We start from the raw sequence: 22,156 nt of genomic DNA, 5'->3' as shown, positions 1-22,156 counted from the left end.
ATATATAGTAACAGATATAAACAATGAAGCTCTGTCAGATTACTTATAACAATTGCTACTATTGAATTACACTGGAGATCAAAATTAGAGAACAATTTATAAACAATTATAAACAATTGAACAATTCTGAAATAATGTCATCTTCACTGCTCAACAGTTGAAGGAGTTTTTGTCCTGTCTATACCATGCTACCAGAACACCTTTTCCACAAAATAACTAAGGCATTTCCAAAAAAACATTATATTGCAGAAAACACACTGATCAAAATTAGAGAACAACAATGACTGTAGCATGGAAAAAGATTACAACAAAATTTTCTAAAGGGTACAACAGTCAGCAATTAGTAGGAAGTGTACAGGCTTCTGCTCTGAATGACTTCAGCACATCTGCGGCCACAGGACAGCACTAGTCTCTCACACTGCTCTGGTGTGATTTTGGTCCACTCTTCTTCCAGTCTCCTCCACAGTCAAAATTAGCACCAGGTGCCAAATTAACACCAATAACTGGGAGGTATCTGAAAGTGTTCTCTAATTTTGATCAGTCAGATAACAGTTTTAAAAGGAGTTGTATAAATTGTAAAAGGAGGCAAGGTTTGAAATTTATGACGGCATGCAGGAAGTTTGAAAGCAAGAGGTGATAGAATGGATATTTTGGGAAGTGGGAACAAAATACAGATTTTAAGCAGATTTCAGGCAGGATATAAAACGTAATGGTGAAGGATCCTACAGAAAGAATAGAGCTGGTCAGATTGAAAGCTAAAGTCTCGGGCAACAGTGAAAGGACGTCTGTGAGAAACAAATAGGCTAATGAGCATATCCAGTCTCATGGTGGAAAACAGATTAAAAAATGAATGGCTGAGCTAGCAGATCACACAGTGCACACACCAAACAAAAGCAGAGAACAAACTTGAACTTTACAGAGTAAAAAGCAGCAATTTATATATATATATATATTTCCATATGAGTGAAGTCAAAATAAAGTGATCCCTTACTCAGTTAAGGTTATGCTTGTAACAGAAAACTTGTACCACCACCCCTGCCAGGGAGAAAGGAGGAAGGTATATGTAGAGCATAAAGCTAGAGCAGCTAGGGTAACTGAGTTATGAGAAAAAATACATGACAGTTAGTGACAGGATGGGAAGAGAGACAGGTACAGAGCCCACTTAGCACCTCTGTTTGAGATTGAGCCAAAAGTGGACTGGAGATGAGCATACTAATGGTGACAGCCTCTGGTTTGTGGGAAACCGAGAGCTTCTTGGTCTGTGTGAAGTGATGACAGACATAGGTTTGAAATACATGTCAGGAGTGATTTCAGTGAGTTAAAGAAGAATTAAATTGGAATTGTTAATTCTAAGTAAATACTGTTTATCTAAATACATTATTCTAACTGCAAAATAGGCTTCTAATGACAAAACATAAGAGAACTAAATAGCATAGACCAAGGGACAATTTCAAATGGTACGGAATCAACAGTACTATTTGGAAGAATCTAGTCAGTTCATCTTCACCTTGCTAGTAAACCCAACTGTGTAATTATTTTCTGATTTTATCTGCTTTTGTCTGGCATAATCAAATCGAACAAATAAACGGCTACAAACTAGTCCAAATAGCCACACTGTTCCAAACCCAACCATTAGTTTAAAATACAGAATACGAAGTAGCATAATATTAAGACAGGCAGATGTACAGTAGGCAAAGTTTGTTTTACAACCAGTTATTCAAGCAGATCAAATATGGAGACAAAAAGTATCAATAGAACACAGCAACAATTATAATTTAGTTTGCTGTGTTTTTATAAATGAAAACACTTTAAATACTGAGTGTTGAAGGGTTTTTACCACTATTAGTTAATAAAAATGCCAGATATTAAAACAGTATAAGAAACATGCCATGCGTTACAGAAGTACACCTGCATTAGTGTGTATGCATTTATATTAAAAGCTCTTAGTCTGATATTAGCCCCCTCAGTATCTCCAAATCAATGTTTAAAGCTGAGTCCAGCATTAACAATAATATTTAATCTTCTTAAAACCATAATCAATCAACTTAATCACATTGTAAATAATATTTTTTAGAGCCACTTTTCGTTTGAAATAAGAGATGGATATCTACATGCATATGGAGGGTGAATGGAAGAATAACACAAATCACCTGCTTGTGTACCATGGATGAGCCCAGTTAGAACTAAAAGTAAAAAGGAGAGAGACATAAAAAACGATGCAAGTAAACAATACAGATACACTAAAATGCTAAAGGTTTTGGGTCACCTGAATTTCCCAGCCATATGTGGTTCTTTCCCAAACTATTATCGCAAAGCTGAATGCACACAGTCGTATAGGACGTCTTTGGATGCAGTAGCATGAAATTTTCCCTTCACCCAAACCTGTTCCAACATGACCATGCCACTGAATAAACTGGATGAACTGGAATGCTGACTGCACCCTAGGCCTCCTCATCTCACCTACATCAGTACCTGATTTTACTAACACCCTTGTGTCTGAATGAGCAAAAAGGATATGCTCAAAAAGGGCATACAGTACTTATGACTAGGTGACTCAATACATTTGGCAATATAGTGTGGCTGTTGTAAAGCTTATAATTACACCATAGCATTTGGCAGATAATTACCACAGCTTAATGAATTAATAAGCAATTATATTTATATTTTTACTATATTACTTCATACTTACTTACTTTATATTTATTTCTATTGAAATAAATACCTTTTCTATGTAAAAAAAAAAAAACATCAGCGATGACCATTATAATGCAACAACACTCAAAACTCTTTATATAACTGTTAATTATCTCCATACAAAAGGTCATATCAATCATTATGCATTTTTCTAAATAACAAATGTGTCTTTAAAGCATTCATATTTATTCTACTTGGTATAATCTGCTGCTGGGCTAATGCTAAGACCTGCAGTTTTGTACTACCTACAACAGCAACATTCTCTACTTTTAAGGACTACAGAAATCTCACAAAAATGTCACATAAATTAAAGAAATCTAAATCATTAACAAGTAGAACATGCTGGAGAGACTCTATTCACTTTAAATTCCGATTTCTCCTGAGCTTAAGTCATAGAGTAATTTTCTATTTCAATTTTCAATTCCATTTTTATTGTATAATGCTTTTATCAATGGACATTTATCACAATCTTTCACAATCAGATTGCACCAGATATCAGGATTCCCAACCTGTTCAAGGAACTAATATAATAAAGACAGAGAGAGAACTTTTACTCACAGATCATCACACAGATCGGACTGAGTGCCATCCCTCCTACTGATCTGATAATGAATATTAATTTTTACTTCCTGTGGTCCAATCATGTGAAAGAAAATAAAAGAGAGAAGATGCAGGTGAAAAATCTTACTTTATACTGTTACTTTTTTGCAATTGCAAGCAGGATAATGGATTTCAGCAAATTAATAATGTGCCTTATGTTCTTTACAGTAATGTGGACCGGTGTATTTTTTCTGAAATATAGTGGTCTCCAAAATATAGTAGTTTTAAAACAATAAAATTTAGAGAGAAAGAAACACACACACACACACACACACACACACACACACACATTGAGAGAGAGAGAGAGAGAGAGAGAGAGAGAGAGAGAGAGAGAGAGAGGTTATGTGGTGATAAAAAGTTTATAGACACTAATAACTACAACTTATCAGCATGAAATCAGTTACTGAAGGTGTTTGCTCTCACTAGTAATCTCTTCTACTAAAGATTTGAAGAAGGCAATAATTATCAGGAGATAAGAAGACAACAAATATTGTGCTAAATTGAAAACATGAGCACATAATTAGGAATAGCCCAAGAATGTGAAAAGTGTGTGGGGAAGAAGCGAATAATGAGTCTAACACTTCAGTAGACACACTGTATATTTACACTCTGTATATCTCTGTTGCGATAGTGGACACGTTTTCATTTGCAGATGCAACATAACGCAACATAAAATAATATGCTGTTGAGGTTTTAATGATGTTTACCATTATGTTCATCTTTTGGTATTATCATATTGAGTGCTGAAAAACATACGACATGCAACAGAAACTAGCAGTAGTGAGCATATGCAAGTGTGGATGTTTTTTTTTCCCCTTACCTTTACTGAGAATGTGCAAGACAGAGCATTTCTTATATTCTTAAACTCACACAGCTCAACAAGACTAGAAAGCAAACACAACAATGTCTCATTGTTCCATTGCTTCATTTCATAACTGCATGTGTCATGGGGGTAAAGTAATTATGCCTGATGAGTAACAGTTTAAGCAACCAATGTAAAAGAGGGGAGGAATAAAAAGGTGTGTAATATGATGCCAGACAGGTATATTGGGTGTGGGAACTGTTATATACATATGTTTATATGGAAAAATGTTTAATAAATAAGTTTTTATATAACATTAGACTCATCAAACACCATTAACTGAAATTAACACACTTGCTGAAAAACAAATAAGCAGTAAACTATGTGTGAAAATATATTTAATCAGAACATTTACTGCTAGATATTAAGTTATTTTAATGTGAATCAGAAGTGAAAAGGATTTTATACACATTTACACATTTCACAGCCTCTCGTTTACTACTACGGAAATGTGGGCACACACACACACACCGGATTCATACAAGCACACATTTATACCCAGTCTACAGCATACATGGGCGTAAATCCCGGGGTGGACGGAGGGGACATGTGTTTCTCCCCATCCGAGGGTTGTCTCCCCCTTAATATTCTCTATTATATGAAAAATATATGTATGCATACCTAAATAATTGTGTAAGTAGAAAAGAAACCGCAAAAATGCATTTAAAAACAGTTGAGTTCCCCCTTCCCTTCCTCACAGTGGTTTGACCCACTGCCTGCTTTCCCAGTTCATCTCACCTACTCTACTCTACATACACGAGTCAGGTGTGTGTTCATCTCACCTACTCTACACACACTCGAGGCAGGTGTGTGTCTGCGGCTCAATTAATGTTCAACTTCATTAACTAGCGTATTTTATTCACTTTAAATAAAGCGATTCTCTTTAATGTAGTTGATGCAGACTCATTCATTAATTAGTTGCGGCAAAAATGCTGATTAGCGATGTAATTTTCCATGAATCTGCTCTATTAGTGATTAAAATATGACTTATCTAGTGAACGTTAGCTTGTTTACAATAGCTTGTAGCATAGTGCACTGACACTAACACACCAAAGCCGTTTCCCATGCAGTGTTTTATTTGGGACGACTTGGTATAATCTTAACTTAACATTAACACACAATCAGCATATTGTTTATCTCTGCATTTACTAAATGAGCACTGCTACATCCGAACTGACCCAACTGTATTTTTATAATCAATTTATATTCTGTTCTTAAGTGTCTTAATTAATTTGTAAATAAAATGTTTAACCTTTTTTTTTTAATTCCTTGTTTTTATTGTTGTGATTTTTTTTTTATGATAGTTTTACTTAATTTATGTAAAGCAGTTTGAATTACCATTGTGTATGACGCAGTCTCCATGCTACAATAATAATGATAGAAACAAAGTTTTTCACTGTGGGGACACTGTGTCTTTATACTGTAAGTACAATTTGACTGTATTATTTGTGTCCCCCTACAAAAAATTGCTTGAAAAAAAAGTCCATGACAGCATAGTCTACACATCTACAACCCCGACACTCATGGATTCATTAATACCTACTTATCTGTGTGTAAGAGTCTACTGTGTTCTGGAGACGCGTCGGACACACGGAGTCTTGAGCAGGAGGCTGAATCTGGAGCTCCAGTCCCGAAAACCGAAACCGTACTAGAAACATGTTATTTTCACCTGGTTATTTTCTAAATTCGAAATTCTAATCATGTACAGGTTACTAGAATATGGTAAAATATTATATATAATAGTATATATAATAATTAAAATAGTAGAATATAGGCATGCAAAATATGATAAAATATATATATAAAAAAAATATGTAATTATAATATACACAAACCGCAAAATGACAATGAATATGTATATTCTTACAATGTTCATTAGTCATTATGATACTATGGTTTTATTATTTATATTTTAAATAAATTATAAAATTGTTGTAATCTGTTTTCCAGTGTATTAATACAGATGTGTATGAGAAAAGCTCATATTTTAAACTATAGTATTTGCAATTTCTTGTAGTATTTTGGTAATTATTTTAAGCAATTCATCATAAAAAAAATATTTTAAATGAATGAACTACATATTGTGTTGTGAGATGTGTTCATGTGTATAATGTTAACAAGTAAAATGGGCTTGTTTTCAATGCGTAATCGATATGTATAATCATTTCCTGGTGTTTTGTGTGCTAAAATTTCTACTGGTCATTTATTATGAAAGAAAGAAAGAAAGAAAGAAAGAAAGAAAGAAAGAAAGAAAGAAAGAAAGAAAGAAAGAAAGAAAGAAAGAAAGAAAGTGCGAATGATCATTTTGACAAACTTTTTTTATCACGTTATCTTTATTTAAATGTTAAAACAAAAGCACATGTTAAAAAAGAGAAAAATCTAAATAAAAGCATAAAATAGCTGCTCAGATATTTCATACAATATTAATTTAAGCAACATCCTATTTAATTGTAAATATAACACTTTCAAATCTTCTTCTTCATCTTCTTTCTGCTGCACTCATAACGATCACCACAGCGGATCATTGTTCTCAATATCACTCTGTCCTCTACTGTACATCTGCCTCTTTCAAACCAACCACCTGCTTGTCTTCCCACACCACATCCATAAACCTCCTCCTTTTGCTTCCTCTTTTCTTCCTGCCACCGGCTCAATCATCAGCATTCTTCTACCCATATACCCCATGTCCCTCCTCTGCACATGTCCAACCCATCTCTTTCGTGCCGCTCTCACTTTATCTCCAAAACGTCCTACCTGCATGGTCCCTCTAATGAATTAATTTCTAATCCTGTCCATCATCGTCACTCCCAAAGAAAATCTCAACATCTTCAGCTCTGCTACCTCCAGCTTCACCCTCTGTCTTTTTGACAGTTACCATCTTTAAACTGTACAACATAGCAGTTCTTATAAACTTTCCATTTCACACTTGCACTCTTTTCTTCACTCCTCCAATACACTCAATTACTTTGCAAAGTTGACCCCAGGTACTTAAACTCATCTACCTTCACTACCTCTAGTCCTTGCAAGCTCACCACTCAACTGCCCTCCCTCTTATTCACACACATGTATGCTGTCTTGCTCCTACAGGGTTTCATTCCCCTTCACTCCAGCATGTACCTCCATTTCTCCATGCTTCTCTCAACCTTCTCCGAACTCTCGACGCAAATAACATGTTTAAATCCTACTGCAAATGTATCTAAGTCAATTCTAAATATTAAAGTATAAGAAATTACATTTTGATTATAGCAAAAAAAAGGTAATATAAGGTAAAATAGTAAAAAGAAAATGCATAGACGTTTTATAAACACGGTATATCAGCAAAAGCAATCATAAAAAAAAATAATAATAAATTGTACTTTTGGATAGAGCAACCCAGCCATTAGGGGGGCACAAGCCAGTGTACTCTTAGTGCCAGTCCCAAGCCCGGGTAAATGGGGAGGGTTGCGTTAGGAAGGGCATCCAGCGTAAAACATGTGCCAAATCAAATATGCGGATCACAAATGAGAATTTCATACCGGATCGGTCGAGGCCCGGGTTAACAACAACCGCCACAGGTATCGTTAGCCGACAGGGTACCGGTGGAAATTGGGCTACTGTTGGCCGAAGGAGGAGAAGGAGAGGAGGAAGGCGTCTACAGAGACGGCAGGAAAAGGAGCAGTGTAGGAGAGTAGAGGTTCGGGTTGGTACTTTAAATGTTGGTACTATGACGGGTAAAGGGAGAGAGATAGCTGATATGATGGAGAGGAGAAAGGTAGATGTGTTGTGTGTTCAGGAGACCAAGTGGAGAGGGAGTAAGGCCAGGAACATTGGAGGTGGGTTTAAACTGTTTTATCATGGTGTGGATGGGAAGAGAAATGGTGTAGGGGTGATTCTGAAGGAAGCGTACAGTAAGAGTGTAGTGGAGGTGAAGAGAGTTTCTGATAGGGTGATGATCGTGAAGGTGGAAGTTGAAGGGATGATGATAAATGTCATCAGTGCCTATGCTCCACAAGTTGGCTGTGAGATGGAGGAGAAAGAAAGATTTTGGAGTGAATTAGATGAAGTGGTAGATGGTGTACCTAGGAAAGAACGATTGGTGATTGGGGCAGACTTTAATGGGCATGTAGGTGAAGGGAACAGAGGTGATGAGGAGGTGATGGGTAGGTATGGTTTTAAGGAGAGGAATGTGGAAGGGCAGATGGTGGTAGATTTTGCTAAAAGGATGGAAATGGCAGTGGTGAACACGTATTTTAAGAAGAAGGAGGATCATAGGGTGACGTATAAGAGTGGAGGAAGGTGCACACAGGTGGATTATGTTCTGTGTAGGAGATGCAACCTGAAGGAGATTGGAGACTGTAAGGTGTTGGGGGGGGACAGTGTAGCTAGACAGCATCGGATGGTGGTCTGTAGGATGGTTTTGGAGGCGAAGAAGAAGAGGAGGAAAGTAAGGTTTGAAAGAAGAATAAGATGGTGGAAACTGAAGGAGGAAGAGTGTAGTGTGAGGTTCAGGAAAGAGGTCAGACAGGGGCTTGGTGGTGGTGAAGAGGTGCCGGATGATTGGGCAACTACTGCAGGAGTGATGAGGGAGGCAGCTAGAAAAGTACTTGGTGTGACATCTGGAAATAGAAAGCAAGACAAGGAGACGTGGTGGTGGAATGAGGAAGTGCAGGAGAGCATTAGGGGAAAGAGATTGGCAAAACAGAAGTGGGATTGACAGAGTGATGAGAAAAGTAGGCAGGAGTACAAGGAGATGCGGCAGCAGGTTAAAAGGGATGTGGCGAAAGCCAAGGCATAAAAGGCATATGAGGAACTGTATAAGAGGTTGGACACTAAGGAAGGAGAAAAGGATTTATACCGATTGGCCAAGCAGAGGGACCGAGCTGGGAAGGATGTACTGCAAGTTAGAGCAATAAAGGATGGAGAGGGAAATGTGTTGACTAGTGAGGAGAGTGTGTTGAGAAGATGGAGGGAGTATTTTGAGCAGCTGATGAATGAGGAAAATCAGAGAGAGAGAGAAGGTTGGAGGATGTGGAGTTGGTGAAGCAGGATGTAGATAGGATTAGTAAGGAGGAAGTGAGAGCAGCGATTAAGAGGATGAAGAATGGAAAGTCGGTTGGACCAGATGACATACCGGTAGAAGCGTGGAGATGTTTAGGAGAGATGGCAGTGGAGTTTTTAACCAGATTGTTTAACAGGATTCTGGAAGGGGAGAGGATGCCTGAGGAATGGAGAAGGAGTGTGCTGGTACCGATCTTTAAGCATAAGGGAGATGTGCAGACCTGCAGTAACTACAGGGGAATTAAGTTGATCAGTCACACCATGAAGTTATGGGAAAGAGTAGTGGAAGCCAGGCTGAGAGAAGAGGTGACCATCTGTGAGCAACAGTATGGTTTCATGCCGAGGAAGAGCACCACAGATGCCTTATTTGCTTTGAGGATGTTGATGGAGAAGTATAGAGAAGGACAGAAGGAGCTGCATTGTGTATTTGTGGATTTAGAGAAAGCGTACGACAGGGTGCCGAGAGAGGAGTTGTGGTATTGTATGAGGAAGTCAGGTGTGTCAGAGAAGTATGTGAGGGTGGTGCAGGACATGTATGAGGACAGTGTGACGGCAGTAAAGTGTGCAGTAGGTACGACAGACTGGTTCAGGGTGAAGGTTGGACTGCATCAAGGATCGGCCCTGAGCCCTTTCCTGTTTGCAGTGGTGATGGACAGGTTGACGGACGAGGTCAGACAGGAGTCTCCCTGGACTATGATGTTTGCAGATGATATTGTGATTTGTGGTGAGAGTAGAGAGCAGGTTGAGAAGAGCCTGGAGAGGTGGAGATATGCGCTGGAGAGAAGGGGAATGAAAGTCAGTAGGAGTAAGACAGAGTACATGTGTGTGAATGAGAGGGAGGGCAGTGGAGTGATGTGGTTGCAGGGAGAAGAGGTGAAGAAGGTGGAGGAGTTCAGGTACCTGGGGTCAACAGTGCAAAGTAATGGAGAGTGTGTTAGGGAAGTAAAGAAAAGAGTGCACGCAGGGTGGAGTGGGTGGAGAAGAGTGACAGGAGTGATTTGTGATAGAAGAGTATCTGCAAGAATGAAAGGGAAAGTTTATAGGACTGTGGTGAGACCTGCGATGTTGTATGGATTAGAGACAGTGGCATTGAGTAAAAGACAGGAGGTGGAGCTGGAGGTAGCAGAGCTGAAGATGTTGAGGCTTTCGTTGGGAGTGACGAGGATGGACAAGATTAGAAATGAGTTTATTAGAGGGACAGCACATGTAGGATGTTTTGGTGACAAGGTGAGGGAGGCGAGATTGAGATGGTTTGGACATGTGCAGAGAAGGGACATGAATTATATTGGTAGAAAAATGCTGAAGATGGAGCCACCAGGTAGGAGGAAAAGAGGAAGGCCAAGGAGGAGGTTCATGGATGTGGTGAGGGAAGACATGCAGGTAGTTGGTGTAAAAGAGGCAGGTATAGAGTACAGGGTGGTATGGAGACGGATGATCCGCTGTGGCGACCCCTAATGGGAGCAGCCGAAAGAAGAAGAAGAAGACTTTTGGATAGAGCATGAACACTGACAGGATTTGGATTTTCTTTATTATGTTTGGCCACTAGAGGTCAGCATTGGTCCCTCAAGTTGTTTTCTTTGCTGCCACCTGCGTCCTATTTCCGCCGTGTGTAATAAAGTTCAATTACAGACAAAGTAGAAAAGCAAACAACCCCAGAATTCAAAATAGAAAAACGCTGGGGAAAATCTAATGCTAGGGGAAAAGGCTACTCTAAATTTCTCCTCAAACATGTCCTAATATGCAAACAATCTCTCAGAAAATTATATTAAAGGTTTGATTCGAACAAATGTCTGGAGACGAGGAAGAACTTAAACAACACACAAAGGACTGGCCACGGATTATCAACCACCACGCAAAGGTACAAGAAGACAAAATGATTTATTTAGTGGAAAGTGGATGCAGGTGGCAGCATAATGAGCATGCTGAGGAAAAGATGAATAAGCATTGGGGACCTCTAGTGGCCAAAATATAAAACATCAATTCCAACCCCTGACCGAGTGTGTTTGTTACACTGGGAGCTGTTGTTAATTAAAAGCTGGATTATGAGACAAAATCGTGACATTTAACACTCAGACAGATGTGTCAGCTTCTATCACTCTGTATGGTCTGATGTCCTCGCTAGGTTCAGCTGTAAAATACACAATCATCAGCACTTCAAATTAGCTTCTTATAAAATGTTAGTGTTTTATTTTATGAAATGATGAACACTTTCTGCATTCTTACTTCGAGCTCTGTAGCATTTCACAGCCAGAATGATGGTCACCAGCACATACAGTGAGACCACCACTAGACTGCTGAGGATCTTCAGTACTAAAGGTTTTCCTGGTGGCTGAACTGAAGGAAGAAATATTAGGATAACAACAACAATAATAATAATAATAATAATAACAGCAAGTGTAACAAACAGTACTAACAGTAATTTATTACAAGTAATCATATTAAAAGCATACATTTCTGGGTAATAATTAGTCAGTCTTTTTTTATTCAACTCAGCATTAAAACAGGTATTTTATTTTATTGTATTTTATTTTTATTTTTATTGATGATGTAAAAGACAGAAAATAATACAATTAATATAAACAACAGACTTTCTTGTGGACAGTGCTGTATTATTTAACAGCTTGCAGATGTTTGGCTTTAAGTAATAAAGTGTCAGTTCTTGAAATGCATTATGCATTTGAATTTATATTCATCTACAACACAGAGTCTAGTCTTCCAGCCTTAACAAACACACAGCATGTTTTTCTGTTTTAGAAAACTAACACAACATAACATACTTATTTAACTCAAAAATTGTGAATAAATTAAACAAAATAGATGTGTGTGCCATAAATTTCAAAGAGTAATGTATAACATTTGAGTAGCATTTAAGAAGCTTGGAAAATGTAATATGTCTTAAGAACTGAGAAATGACTCCAGCATAATTTATGAGAATTATTTCTCACCTCTGACTGAAATCCAGCTTTTCGGTGACTCTCCTCTCAATGGATGTTTACAGTGGTAGAAACCTTCATCTGACGTTGACACACTGCTGATGGTCATGTCTAATGTAGTCTTGCTCTAAAGAAATGAATCATCTTTATAGAAACCCACACCAGCTGCTGTTTTACGACATAAACAGCGTAAAGTCAGAAGACGTCCCTCAGTCACAGGATGGACAGGACTGTCCAGGATCACATCACCATCTGTAAAAAAAAAGAACGACAACATTGAACACAAAATGTCTGTAAAATACACATATTAGAGACATACAGCTAAAATATAGACCTCTGTTATCCTGTTTTCTGTAACATTTATGTATGAACTCAGTGTCATATTTATGATTGTCTCTGGAACATGTGAGCAGTCAAAAATAGTGACATTTAATTGTACAACATTCCAAAGCTCTCAATTCTTTAATAAAAGCTTTTTATGTAAGGTAAGTTGGTGTCTACAGTAATGTGCTAAAATAATTAAATTATCTGAGCATTTGTGCAAAATGTTATATGTTAAAATGTTCTGTTATTGCTGTGTTTATTTATTCAGCCAGGGACTATATAGAGTTTTGTATCTTTGTTTTGCACTTTCTACAGTTAGGCCATTAACAATAATTCATTTTCATGTCATTCTCAATAAAATATTTTTTTATGTAAGGCTTCGTTTTTGTATTAAATTCTACTGATGAGAAGTGATGAAGACTCACTGTGTACTGTGATGTTGACAGAATTACTGCGTCTTCCAGATTCAGACTGACACCAGTAAACTCCAGTGTGTGATGGAGAGAGGGAGCTGATGTTACATGTAGATCCTGAAACTGATGAACAATCAAGCGATGCCTCACTGTGTGTGTATCTTCTCACTGTCCATCCAGTAGAGTCTTTCTGGTCCTCACAGCTCAGTGAGAGAGAGTCAGCAGTAAAATGTTGAGTTCTGCTGGGATTGATGATCAGAGACACTGAAGCAGATTCACCTGTTAATACATGTATTCATATGATTATATTTGAATGTATGACATCATTATATTAACTCTTAATTTTGTTTGTGTTTTTGAATTGATGCATTGTACCAGAGATAAATCATAAAACTCATACATACATTTCTGTACTTATTACATTTACCTACTTACATTTCCTACTTCATGATGTACACTTACAATTAGTGCTGTGGCTGCACACACTCATACACACAATCATACACACACACATATACACACAAACGCAGACATACACCCCATTCTTTCATTCTTTTTTTACACTCATGTGACCTGTGTAAAAGTTTAAACCTCCTTCTCTTAACTCTTTCACACTTGAGCATTATACAGGGGAAAATTGATTTGTTCTCTGTATGTAGTTGTGTAAGTATAACTTGTGTGTTATTACACATCTCTGTTATCTGTTCACTTGTTTGTGTAATGCAGTCACATACTCACCAGTAATATTTACCCAGAGTGCATCACTGTAGTGTGTGTAGTAGACTGGGTTTCCTCTTCCAGCTCTGCATCTGTACTGACCTCCATCAAAGACACTGACTGATCTGATGGTGTAGGAGTGTGTTTCAGTCTCAGTTTCATGTCTCTGTGTGTCTTTCATCCAGTAAAACTTCCATCCAGCAGACTGCGGCTTCAGTGTACAGGACAGAATTACTGGGTTTCCTGTCAGTGCAGCTCATTTAAGGTCTGATGTGAGTTCAGGTTGAGGTTTTTCTGTTAGAAATTTTATATAATGTTAGAAAATGAAGTCATCTTTACTAAATTAATCACTTCTACAGGAAACCAGTAAAATTCTCTCTCTGTGATTATGACAAACAATTTATGCATACTATTAAAACTGAATTTTATACACACAGTGAGAATAATAATATGGATATTAAATGTAGAGATTCATTGCGAGGGTCAGAAAAATGTGATGCTATTTTATATATATTTTGTTATTTTTAAATATTTTATGAGTGTAGAGCCAAAAGAAAGGGTGGGTATTGGGCTAGCAACTCCACCCTTTAACAAAACTGCTATGGAAATGCCAAGTAAGCCACCAGGCCCTTGCTAACCAATGCACCTCATGGCATGGCAGGACATTAAAAAATTCACAGCTGGGTGTATTTTCACTACAGGCTTTGGTCTCGCTATAAAAAGTTATTAAAATGTCATCATATGCATTTAATGTAAACACAATTTAAATGTTATTTAATTATACAAATGTAATAGATGTTAAAATATATAATAGTGAAAATGTAGAAAACATGACGTACCTTTCACTGTAACTGTAGCTGCAGCACTGAACTCTGACTCGTAGTTTCCCCTGAGTGCTTTGCAGTAGTATGTTGTTTGTCCTTCATTAGAGATTATCACACTGAGTGGGTTGGTATATTGGGGTTCAGGTAAATTCTGGTAACCTTTATACCAGGAAAAGCTCCATCCAGTAGACTGCAGATTACAGTTCAGAGTAACTGTTTCTCCAGTGTAGATGAAGTTCTGAGGATTCACACTCACAGTCGGTGTGGGTTTTTCTGTTGATATGAAATGGAAAAGAACTGTGTTTACCTTAATCTATGTACATAATTATGCATTTGAGTTTATTCAAAATGTATATAAGAATACAGAATAGTTATTCAATTATTGTTTATTGCTATTATTTAATTATATAATTTAATGTTATTTTTTTTATTGTAAAAGTTAATTTAGTTCCGAACAATTAATAGATTACTTTGAAGGAGAAAAGTGAAAACAAATATAAACATAACATGGAAAAATATTTATAATGAGATTTTGCTTCACAAAAAAAAACAGAACAAAGTCCACAACCAGTAATAATTTTCACATACAGTATTTAAGCCAATAATATACATTTATACATGATACTGAACTCCTGTGTTGTGTGGTATGGGTAGAATGAGTAATCATTTCTATACCAGTCGTATGTCCACTCAGTGTCTCTTCCTCTCTCTATTTCACACCTGAAAGTCACAGTTTCTCCTCTGAACACTTGTGTTTCAGGCTTTATAAACAGAGCAGGTTTAGGTCTCTCTGTAAGAAAGAAAAAAATACTGTTTCTTTATATGAATACATTTCCAAATCTATTATTCACAGATGTACACATGCACACACACACACACACACACACACACACACACACACACACACACATCCCTTTCCTGACACAGCCAGACAAATTTAGAAATTATTAATGTATGGACAAATCCACCCACAATAACACAAACCTTTTGCACTGGTTGCAGTGTCTATTGCAGGGGTCACCAACCTTTTTGACACTGAGAGCTACTTCTTAGGTACCGACTAATGTGAAGGGCTACCAGTTTGATACACACTTTTCTTAATTCCTTAATTACAGCCACATTCGCTCCATTAATAAGACACACGTGTTTACTGGCAGTGTCAGTAAACATATACTCAGAATCCCATCGGTTTTAAAAGGCTCTGTTTTCAGAATCAACTTTTCTCTTCACCATTGTAAGGGGCTTCACAATAACTGTACAATAGGGTTAAATACATCAACAGAAGCTCGACTTGATTGACGCTGGAATGTTCTTAGGTCGCAGAGCGTTCTGTAAGGCGCTTAATATCGCCGAAACATTAATAACCATAATAATAGATCTTTATAAAATCATCTCGCGGGTCGAATATAATTGTATGTCGGGCCGGATTTGACACTGAGTTTGACACCCTTGATCTATGTGAAGACACTGATCATGTTAATGATTTCTCACAATAATGATCAACAATGATTTAACAAGGTAGGAAACAGCTATTTTAAGAAAAGGCACCACGTTGGTGACCCCTGGTCTATTGTATATGTTACTTTTTTGCTCTTTATGTATGCCCAAGTCATTTTGTGCAATTCTGTGTTACAAAAGTTACTTTTGTTAATTTATATTGTCTTATGCACCCGTAAATTGGTTAACTGTTGGGTATTATTTATTTTATGCCAAAAATAATAATTGTTTATTTCTCCGTAATTAGGAAGTGAGGAACTGAGTGCCGTTGTAGTGTGTTGTCTGTGGGTCACTGAAGCGTGAACGGAGTTGCATTGTTGTAATGGCGTTCTCTTCTATTTACTATTTTTATTTCTGCTTGGTGGTGGTTTCCTTCGGTGTGCAGGGTCCAACAGGTGGGGGTGTTGTGTCGTATGAGTGCACGTGTGTTTGCTGTGGATAGGAGATCAATTGGGTAAGGTCCACAGTCCTGGAGTTCGAGCATTCTTGTGTGTTGGTATATGTATGTTTTTATTTGATTTTAAAAGTTCTTAATAAAATGTTATCAAACTTCTCTCATATCCTGACTCGGCTGAAGTCAAACCTGGGTGCCTTACATATTTCTTTTATGAAGGGTTATCCCCGGTAACGGAGCCCCCGGGGTGGCGTAGTTGGTTTTTATTAGTAATGTTCTTAAATCTAGTTCTTGCATCTTACTAGTTATTCTTTAATTCCTTTAAATGTCCCAATTTTGGGGAACAAGTTGGCCCTATGGGTGCCACAAATGCATAACTCCTCATTCACACTATCTAATCCTCTCTTTTTACAGGCCTTTTCACTCAGTGGTTTAAAAACAAATAAGCTTTACGTTTATAGTGTCTTTTACATTTTTTTTTACTGCAGCTAAAGAAATGTGGTGCGACTTGCTTTCCAGTCTCATACATTACCCCAATACCAAAGAAGTTAAGACACTGTCTAAAATTTACATAAATTCAGAATGCAATTATTTGCAATTCTACTGAATCCATATTCTATTCACAATAAAATGAACAAAAAGAACATATCAAATGTTTTAACTGAGATATGTACTACTTTAAAATGAAAATAGACATTTTGAAATTGATTGCTGCACATCGTCTAAAACAAAGTTAATACAGGACCTTGTTTACCACTGTGTAGTATCATGTCTTCTATCTGTATACTTCTGTTATCTGAGGAGACAAGTTGCTGAAGATTTGGGAGAGTAATGTTGCCCCCTATGTGTCTGATACAGGATTCTAGTGGCTCAACTCTTCTGGGTGTCATTTGTGTCATTTGTTTGCACCAAATGTTTTCCTTTACAGAATCATGACTGTTTTAAATGCAGTGCCCTTGTCCCTTCACAAAGGTTTCTGCTGATTCTTTGAAACCTTTGATGATATTAAATACTGTAAATGGTGAGATACTTGTCTGTTCTGCAAATTCATGTTGATTAACATTATTCTGAAATTGTTCCACAACGTGTAGACTTGTAGTCTTTCACAGCTTGGTGAAGCTCTACCCATCTTTACTCTGACTCTCTAAGAAACACTTTTTATACACAATCATCTTATTGATCTGCAACCCAGCCATTAGGGTTGCACAAGCCAGTGCACTCTTAGTGCCGGTCCCAAGCCCGGATAAATGGGGAGGGTTGCGTTAGGAAGGGCATCCAGCGTAAAACATGTGCCAAATCAAATATGCGGGTCACGATTAAGAATTTCATACCGGATCAGTCGAGGCCCGGGTTAACAACGACCGCCACAGGTATTGTTAGCCAACAGGGTACCAGTGGAAATTGGGCTACTGTTGGCCGAAGGAGGAGAAGGAGAGGAGGAAGATGTCTACATAGACGGCAGGGAAAGGAGAAGTGGAGGAGAGTGGAGGTTCGGGTTGGTACTTTAAATGTTGGTACTATGACTGGTAAAGGGAGAGAGATAGCTAATATGATGGATAGGAGAAAGGTAGATATGTTGTGTGTTCAGGAGACCAAGTGGAAAGGGAGTAAGGCCAGAAACATTGGAGGTGGGTTTAAACTGTTCTACTATGGTGTGGATGGAAAGAGAAATGGTGTTGGGGTGATTCTGAAGGAAGAGTACAGTAAGAGTGTAGTGGAGGTGAAGAGAGTTTCTGATAGGGTGTTGATCGTGAAGGTGGAAGTTGAAGGGATGATAAATGTCATCAGTGCCTATGCTCCACAAGTCGGCTGTGAGATGGAGGAGAAGGAAAGATTCTGGAGTGAATTAGATGAAGTGGTAGATGGTGTACCTAGAAATGAATGATTGGTGATTGGGGCAGACTTTAATGGACATGTAGGTGAAGGGAAGGGTGATGAGTAGGTGATGGGTAGGTATGGCCTAAAGAAGCAGATGGTGGTAGATTTTGCTAAAAGGATGGAAATGGCAGTGGTGAATACGTATTTTAAGATGAAGGAGGATCATAAGGTGACGTATAAGAGTGGAGGAAGGTGCACACAGGTGGACTATGTTCTATGTAGGAGATGCAACCTGAAGGAGATTGGAGACTGTAAGGTGTTGGCAGGGGACAGTGTAACTAGACAGCATCGGATGGTGGTCTGTAGGATGAATTTGGAGGTAAAGAAGAAGAGGAGGAGAGTAAGGACTGAAAGAAGAATAAGATGGTGGAAACTGAAGGAGGAAGAGTGTAGTGTGAGGTTCAGGGAGGAGGTCAGACAGGGACTCGGTGGTGGTGAAGAGGTGCTGAATGATTGGGAAACTACTGCAGGAGTGATAAGGGAGGTAGCTAAAAAAAGTACTTGGTGTGAAATCTGGAAATAGAAGGGAAGACAAAGAGACGTGGTGGTGGAATGAGGAAGTGCAGGAGAGCATAAGGGGAAAGAGGTTGGCAAAACAGAAGTGGGATATACAGAGTGATGAGAAAAGTAGGCGGGAGTACAAGGAGATGCGGCAGCAGGTAAAGAGGGATGTGGCGAAAGCCAAGGAAAAGGCATATGAGGAGCTGTATGAGAGGTTGAACACTAAGGAAGGAGAAAAGGATTTGTACCGATTGGCCAGACAGAGAGACCGAGCTGGGAAGGATGTGTTGCAAGTTAGAGCAATAAAGGATGGAGATGGAAATGTGTTGACTAGTGAGGAGAGTGTGTTGAGAAGGTGGGGGGAGTATTTTGAGCAGCTGAGGAATAAGGAAAATGATAGAGAGAGAAGGTTGGATGATGTGGAGATTGTGAAGCAGGATGTAAATAGGATTAGTAAGAAAGAAGTGAGAGCAGCGATTAAGGGAATGAAGAATGGAAAGTCGGTTGGACCAAATGACATACCGGTAGAAGCCTAGAGATGTTTATGAGAGATGGCAGTGGAGTTTTTAAACAGATTGTTTAACAAGATTCTGGAAGGCTAGAGGATGCCTGAGGAATGGAGAAGGAGTGTGCTGGTACCGATCTTCAAGCATAAGGGAAATGTGCAGACCTGCAGAAGGCGTACGACAGGGTGCCAAGAGAGGAGTTGTGGTATTGTATGAGGAAGTCAGGTGTGTCGGAGAAGTATGTGAGGGTGGTGCAGGACATGTATGAGGACAGTGTGACAGCAGTGAAGTGTGCAGTAGGAATGACAGACTGGTTCAAAGTGAAGGTTGGACTGCATCAAGGATCGGCCCTGAGCCCTTTCCTGTTTGCAGTGGTGATGGACAGGTTGACGGACAAGGTCAGACAGGAGTCTCAATGGACTATGATGTTTGCGGATGATATTGTGATTTGTGGTGAGAGTAGTGAGCAGGTTGAGAAGAGCCTGGAGAGGTCGAGCTATGCGCTGGAGAGAAGGGGAATGAAAGTCAGTAGGAGTAAGACAGAGTACATGTGTATGAATGAGAGAGAGGGCAGTGGAGTGGTGCGGTTGCAGGGAGAAGAGGTGGTGAAGGTGGAGGAGTTCAGGTACCTGGGGTCAACAGTGCAGAGTAATGGAGAGTGTGTTAGGGAAGTAAAGAAAAGAGTGCACGCAGGGTGGAGTGGGTGGAGAAGAGTGACAGGAGTGATTTGTGATAGTAGGGTATCTGCAAGAATGAAAGGGAAAGTTTATAGGACTGTGGTGAGACCTGCGATGTTGTATGGTTTAGAGACAGTGGCATTGAGTAAAAGGCAGGAGGCGGAGCTGGAGGTAGCAGAGCTGAAGATGTTAAGGTTTTCGTTGGGAGTGACGAGGAGTTTATTAGAGGGACAGCGCATGTTGGACGTTTGGTGACAAGGTGAGGGAGGCGAGATTGAGATGGTTTGGACATGTGCAGAGGAGGGACATAAGTTATATTGGTAGGAGAATGCTGAGGATGGAGCCGCCAGGCAGGAGGAAAAGAGGAAGACCAAGGAGGATGTTTATGGATGTGGTGAGAGAAGACATGCAGGTGTCAGAGAATTCAGGTTATAGGATCCAAGGCAGATGCAAAAGGAGCAGGGGAGAAAAGCTGTGCAGAGCCGAATCGGGAAGCCGATTCAGGGAGTCGATTCAGGGAGCCGATACAGGGAGCCGATCCTACGCGGAGTGCGAGGATGCTGAGCCGGAAGTGGGGGCGCGTTCAGCGCGAGCCGAAAACCTAAACGCGCGTTCAGCGCGAGCTGAGCCAAGGCAGGAAGCCGGAGCGCGTACAGCGCGAACAGAGCAGAGCCGAGCAGGAAACCGGAGCGCGTTCAGCGCGAGCAGAGCAGAGCCTAGCCGGAAACCGGAGCGCGTTCAGCGCGAGCCGAGCCGAGCTGGAAATCGGAGGACAGAATAGTCAGGTCAGAAACAAACAAAACAGAGAATGCGCTGGAGAGTGATCAGGGCAGGCCTAAAGACAATCTGGCACTGACTGGAGGATTCAGGCGTCCTTATAAGTGCCAGAAAATTAGACGCCAATTCCGTGCAGCTGGTTGGGAGGGGGTGTTTCCTCGGTGATTGAGGCGGTAATGCCAGCAGTGCACAAGCGGGCTGACAGCAGGTAGTTGGTGTGAAAGAGGCAGATGTAGAGGACAGGGTGGTATGGAGACGGATGATCCGCTGTGGCGACCCCTAATGGGAGCAGCCGAAGGAAGAAGAAGAAGAAATATATATATATATACAGTGCCTTGCAAAAGTATTCAGCCCCCTTGAACCTTGCGACCTTTAGCCACATTTCAGGCTTCAAACATAAAGATAATAAACTGTAATTTTTTGTGAAGAATCAACAACAAGTGGGACACAATCATGAAGTGGAACGAAATTTATTGGATATCTCAAACTTTTTTAACAAATAAAAAACTGAAAAATTGGGCGTGCAAAATTGTTTAGCCCCCTTAAGTTAATACTTTGTAGCGCCACCTTTTGCTGCGATTACAGCTGTAAGTCGCTTGGGGTATGTCTCTATCAGTTTTTCACATCGAGAGACTGAAATCTTTGCCCATTCCTCCTTGGATGGAGAGCATTTGTGAACAGCAGTTTTCAGTTCTTTCCACAGATTCTCGATTGGATTCAGGTCTGGACTTTGACTTGGCCATTCTAACACTTGGATATGTTTATTTGTGAACCATTCCATTGTAGATTTTGCTTTATGTTTTGGATCATTGTCTTGTTGGAAGACAAATCTCTGTCCCAGTCTCAGGTCTTTTGCAGACTCCATCAGGTTTTCTTCCAGAATCGTCCTGTATTTGGCTCCAACCATCAATTTTAACTGTCCCTACTGAACAATCTTCCCTGTCCCTACTGAAGAAAAGCAGGCCCAAACCATGATGCGTCCGTTGATGCTTTAAACGGACCTCTGAGACTATCACAGTGCAGGTGCATTTATACGGAGACTTGATTACATACAGGTGGATTCTATTTATCATCATTAGTCATTTAGGTCAACATTGGATCATTCAGAGTTCCTCACTGAACTTCTGGAAAGAGTTTGCTGCACTGAAAGTAAAGGGGCTGAATAATTTTGCATGCCCAATTTTTCAGTTTTTTATTTGTTAAAAAAGTTTGATATATCCAATAAATTTCGTTCCACTTCATGATTGTGTCCCACTTGTTGTTGATTCTTCACAAAAAATTACAGTTTTATATCTTTATGTTTGAAGCTGTGTCTTGTAATTTCATTAAAGTCCTTTAAGACTGCAAATCTTTGGCTATTTTTTCTACTGTTTTCATGTTGTTCATGTGTTCATTGTGTATAGAATAGTTGCTATATAGAAGTTTCTTACTAGTAACTTCTGAGGTGTTCCTCATAGTTGTTGAATCTGAAAATAAATAAATAAATAAATAAATATAAATAACCAACATTATAAATTAAGAT

The 22,156-nt window shown here is 39.1% G+C and overlaps 2 protein-coding genes across 4 annotated transcripts in view; one reads left to right on the top strand and one right to left on the bottom strand.

The window, feature by feature from the left end:
• LOC310726646 (basement membrane-specific heparan sulfate proteoglycan core protein-like) overlaps window positions 1-13,874 on the bottom strand; it is a gene marked incomplete at its 3' end in the record, with an annotated part of 183,800 nt that extends 169,926 nt beyond the window's left edge. The window contains 1 exon segment of the mRNA XM_083542389.1: window positions 13,602-13,874. Coding sequence (XP_083398515.1) covers window positions 13,602-13,761 — 160 coding nt within the window. The 5' untranslated portion in view covers window positions 13,762-13,874.
• Window positions 1-22,156, top strand: part of LOC310726884 (uncharacterized protein) — a 200,766-nt gene that overhangs the window by 140,566 nt on the left and 38,044 nt on the right. The gene's annotated exons all lie outside the window — the stretch shown is intronic.

This window comes from Silurus aristotelis (genome assembly GCF_946808225.1).
Source record: "Silurus aristotelis genome assembly, chromosome: 5".
Taxonomy (NCBI): Eukaryota; Metazoa; Chordata; class Actinopteri; order Siluriformes; family Siluridae; genus Silurus; species Silurus aristotelis.
The sequence above is the reverse complement of the archived record's forward strand: the minus strand, read 5'-3'. Positions and strand labels throughout refer to the sequence as shown.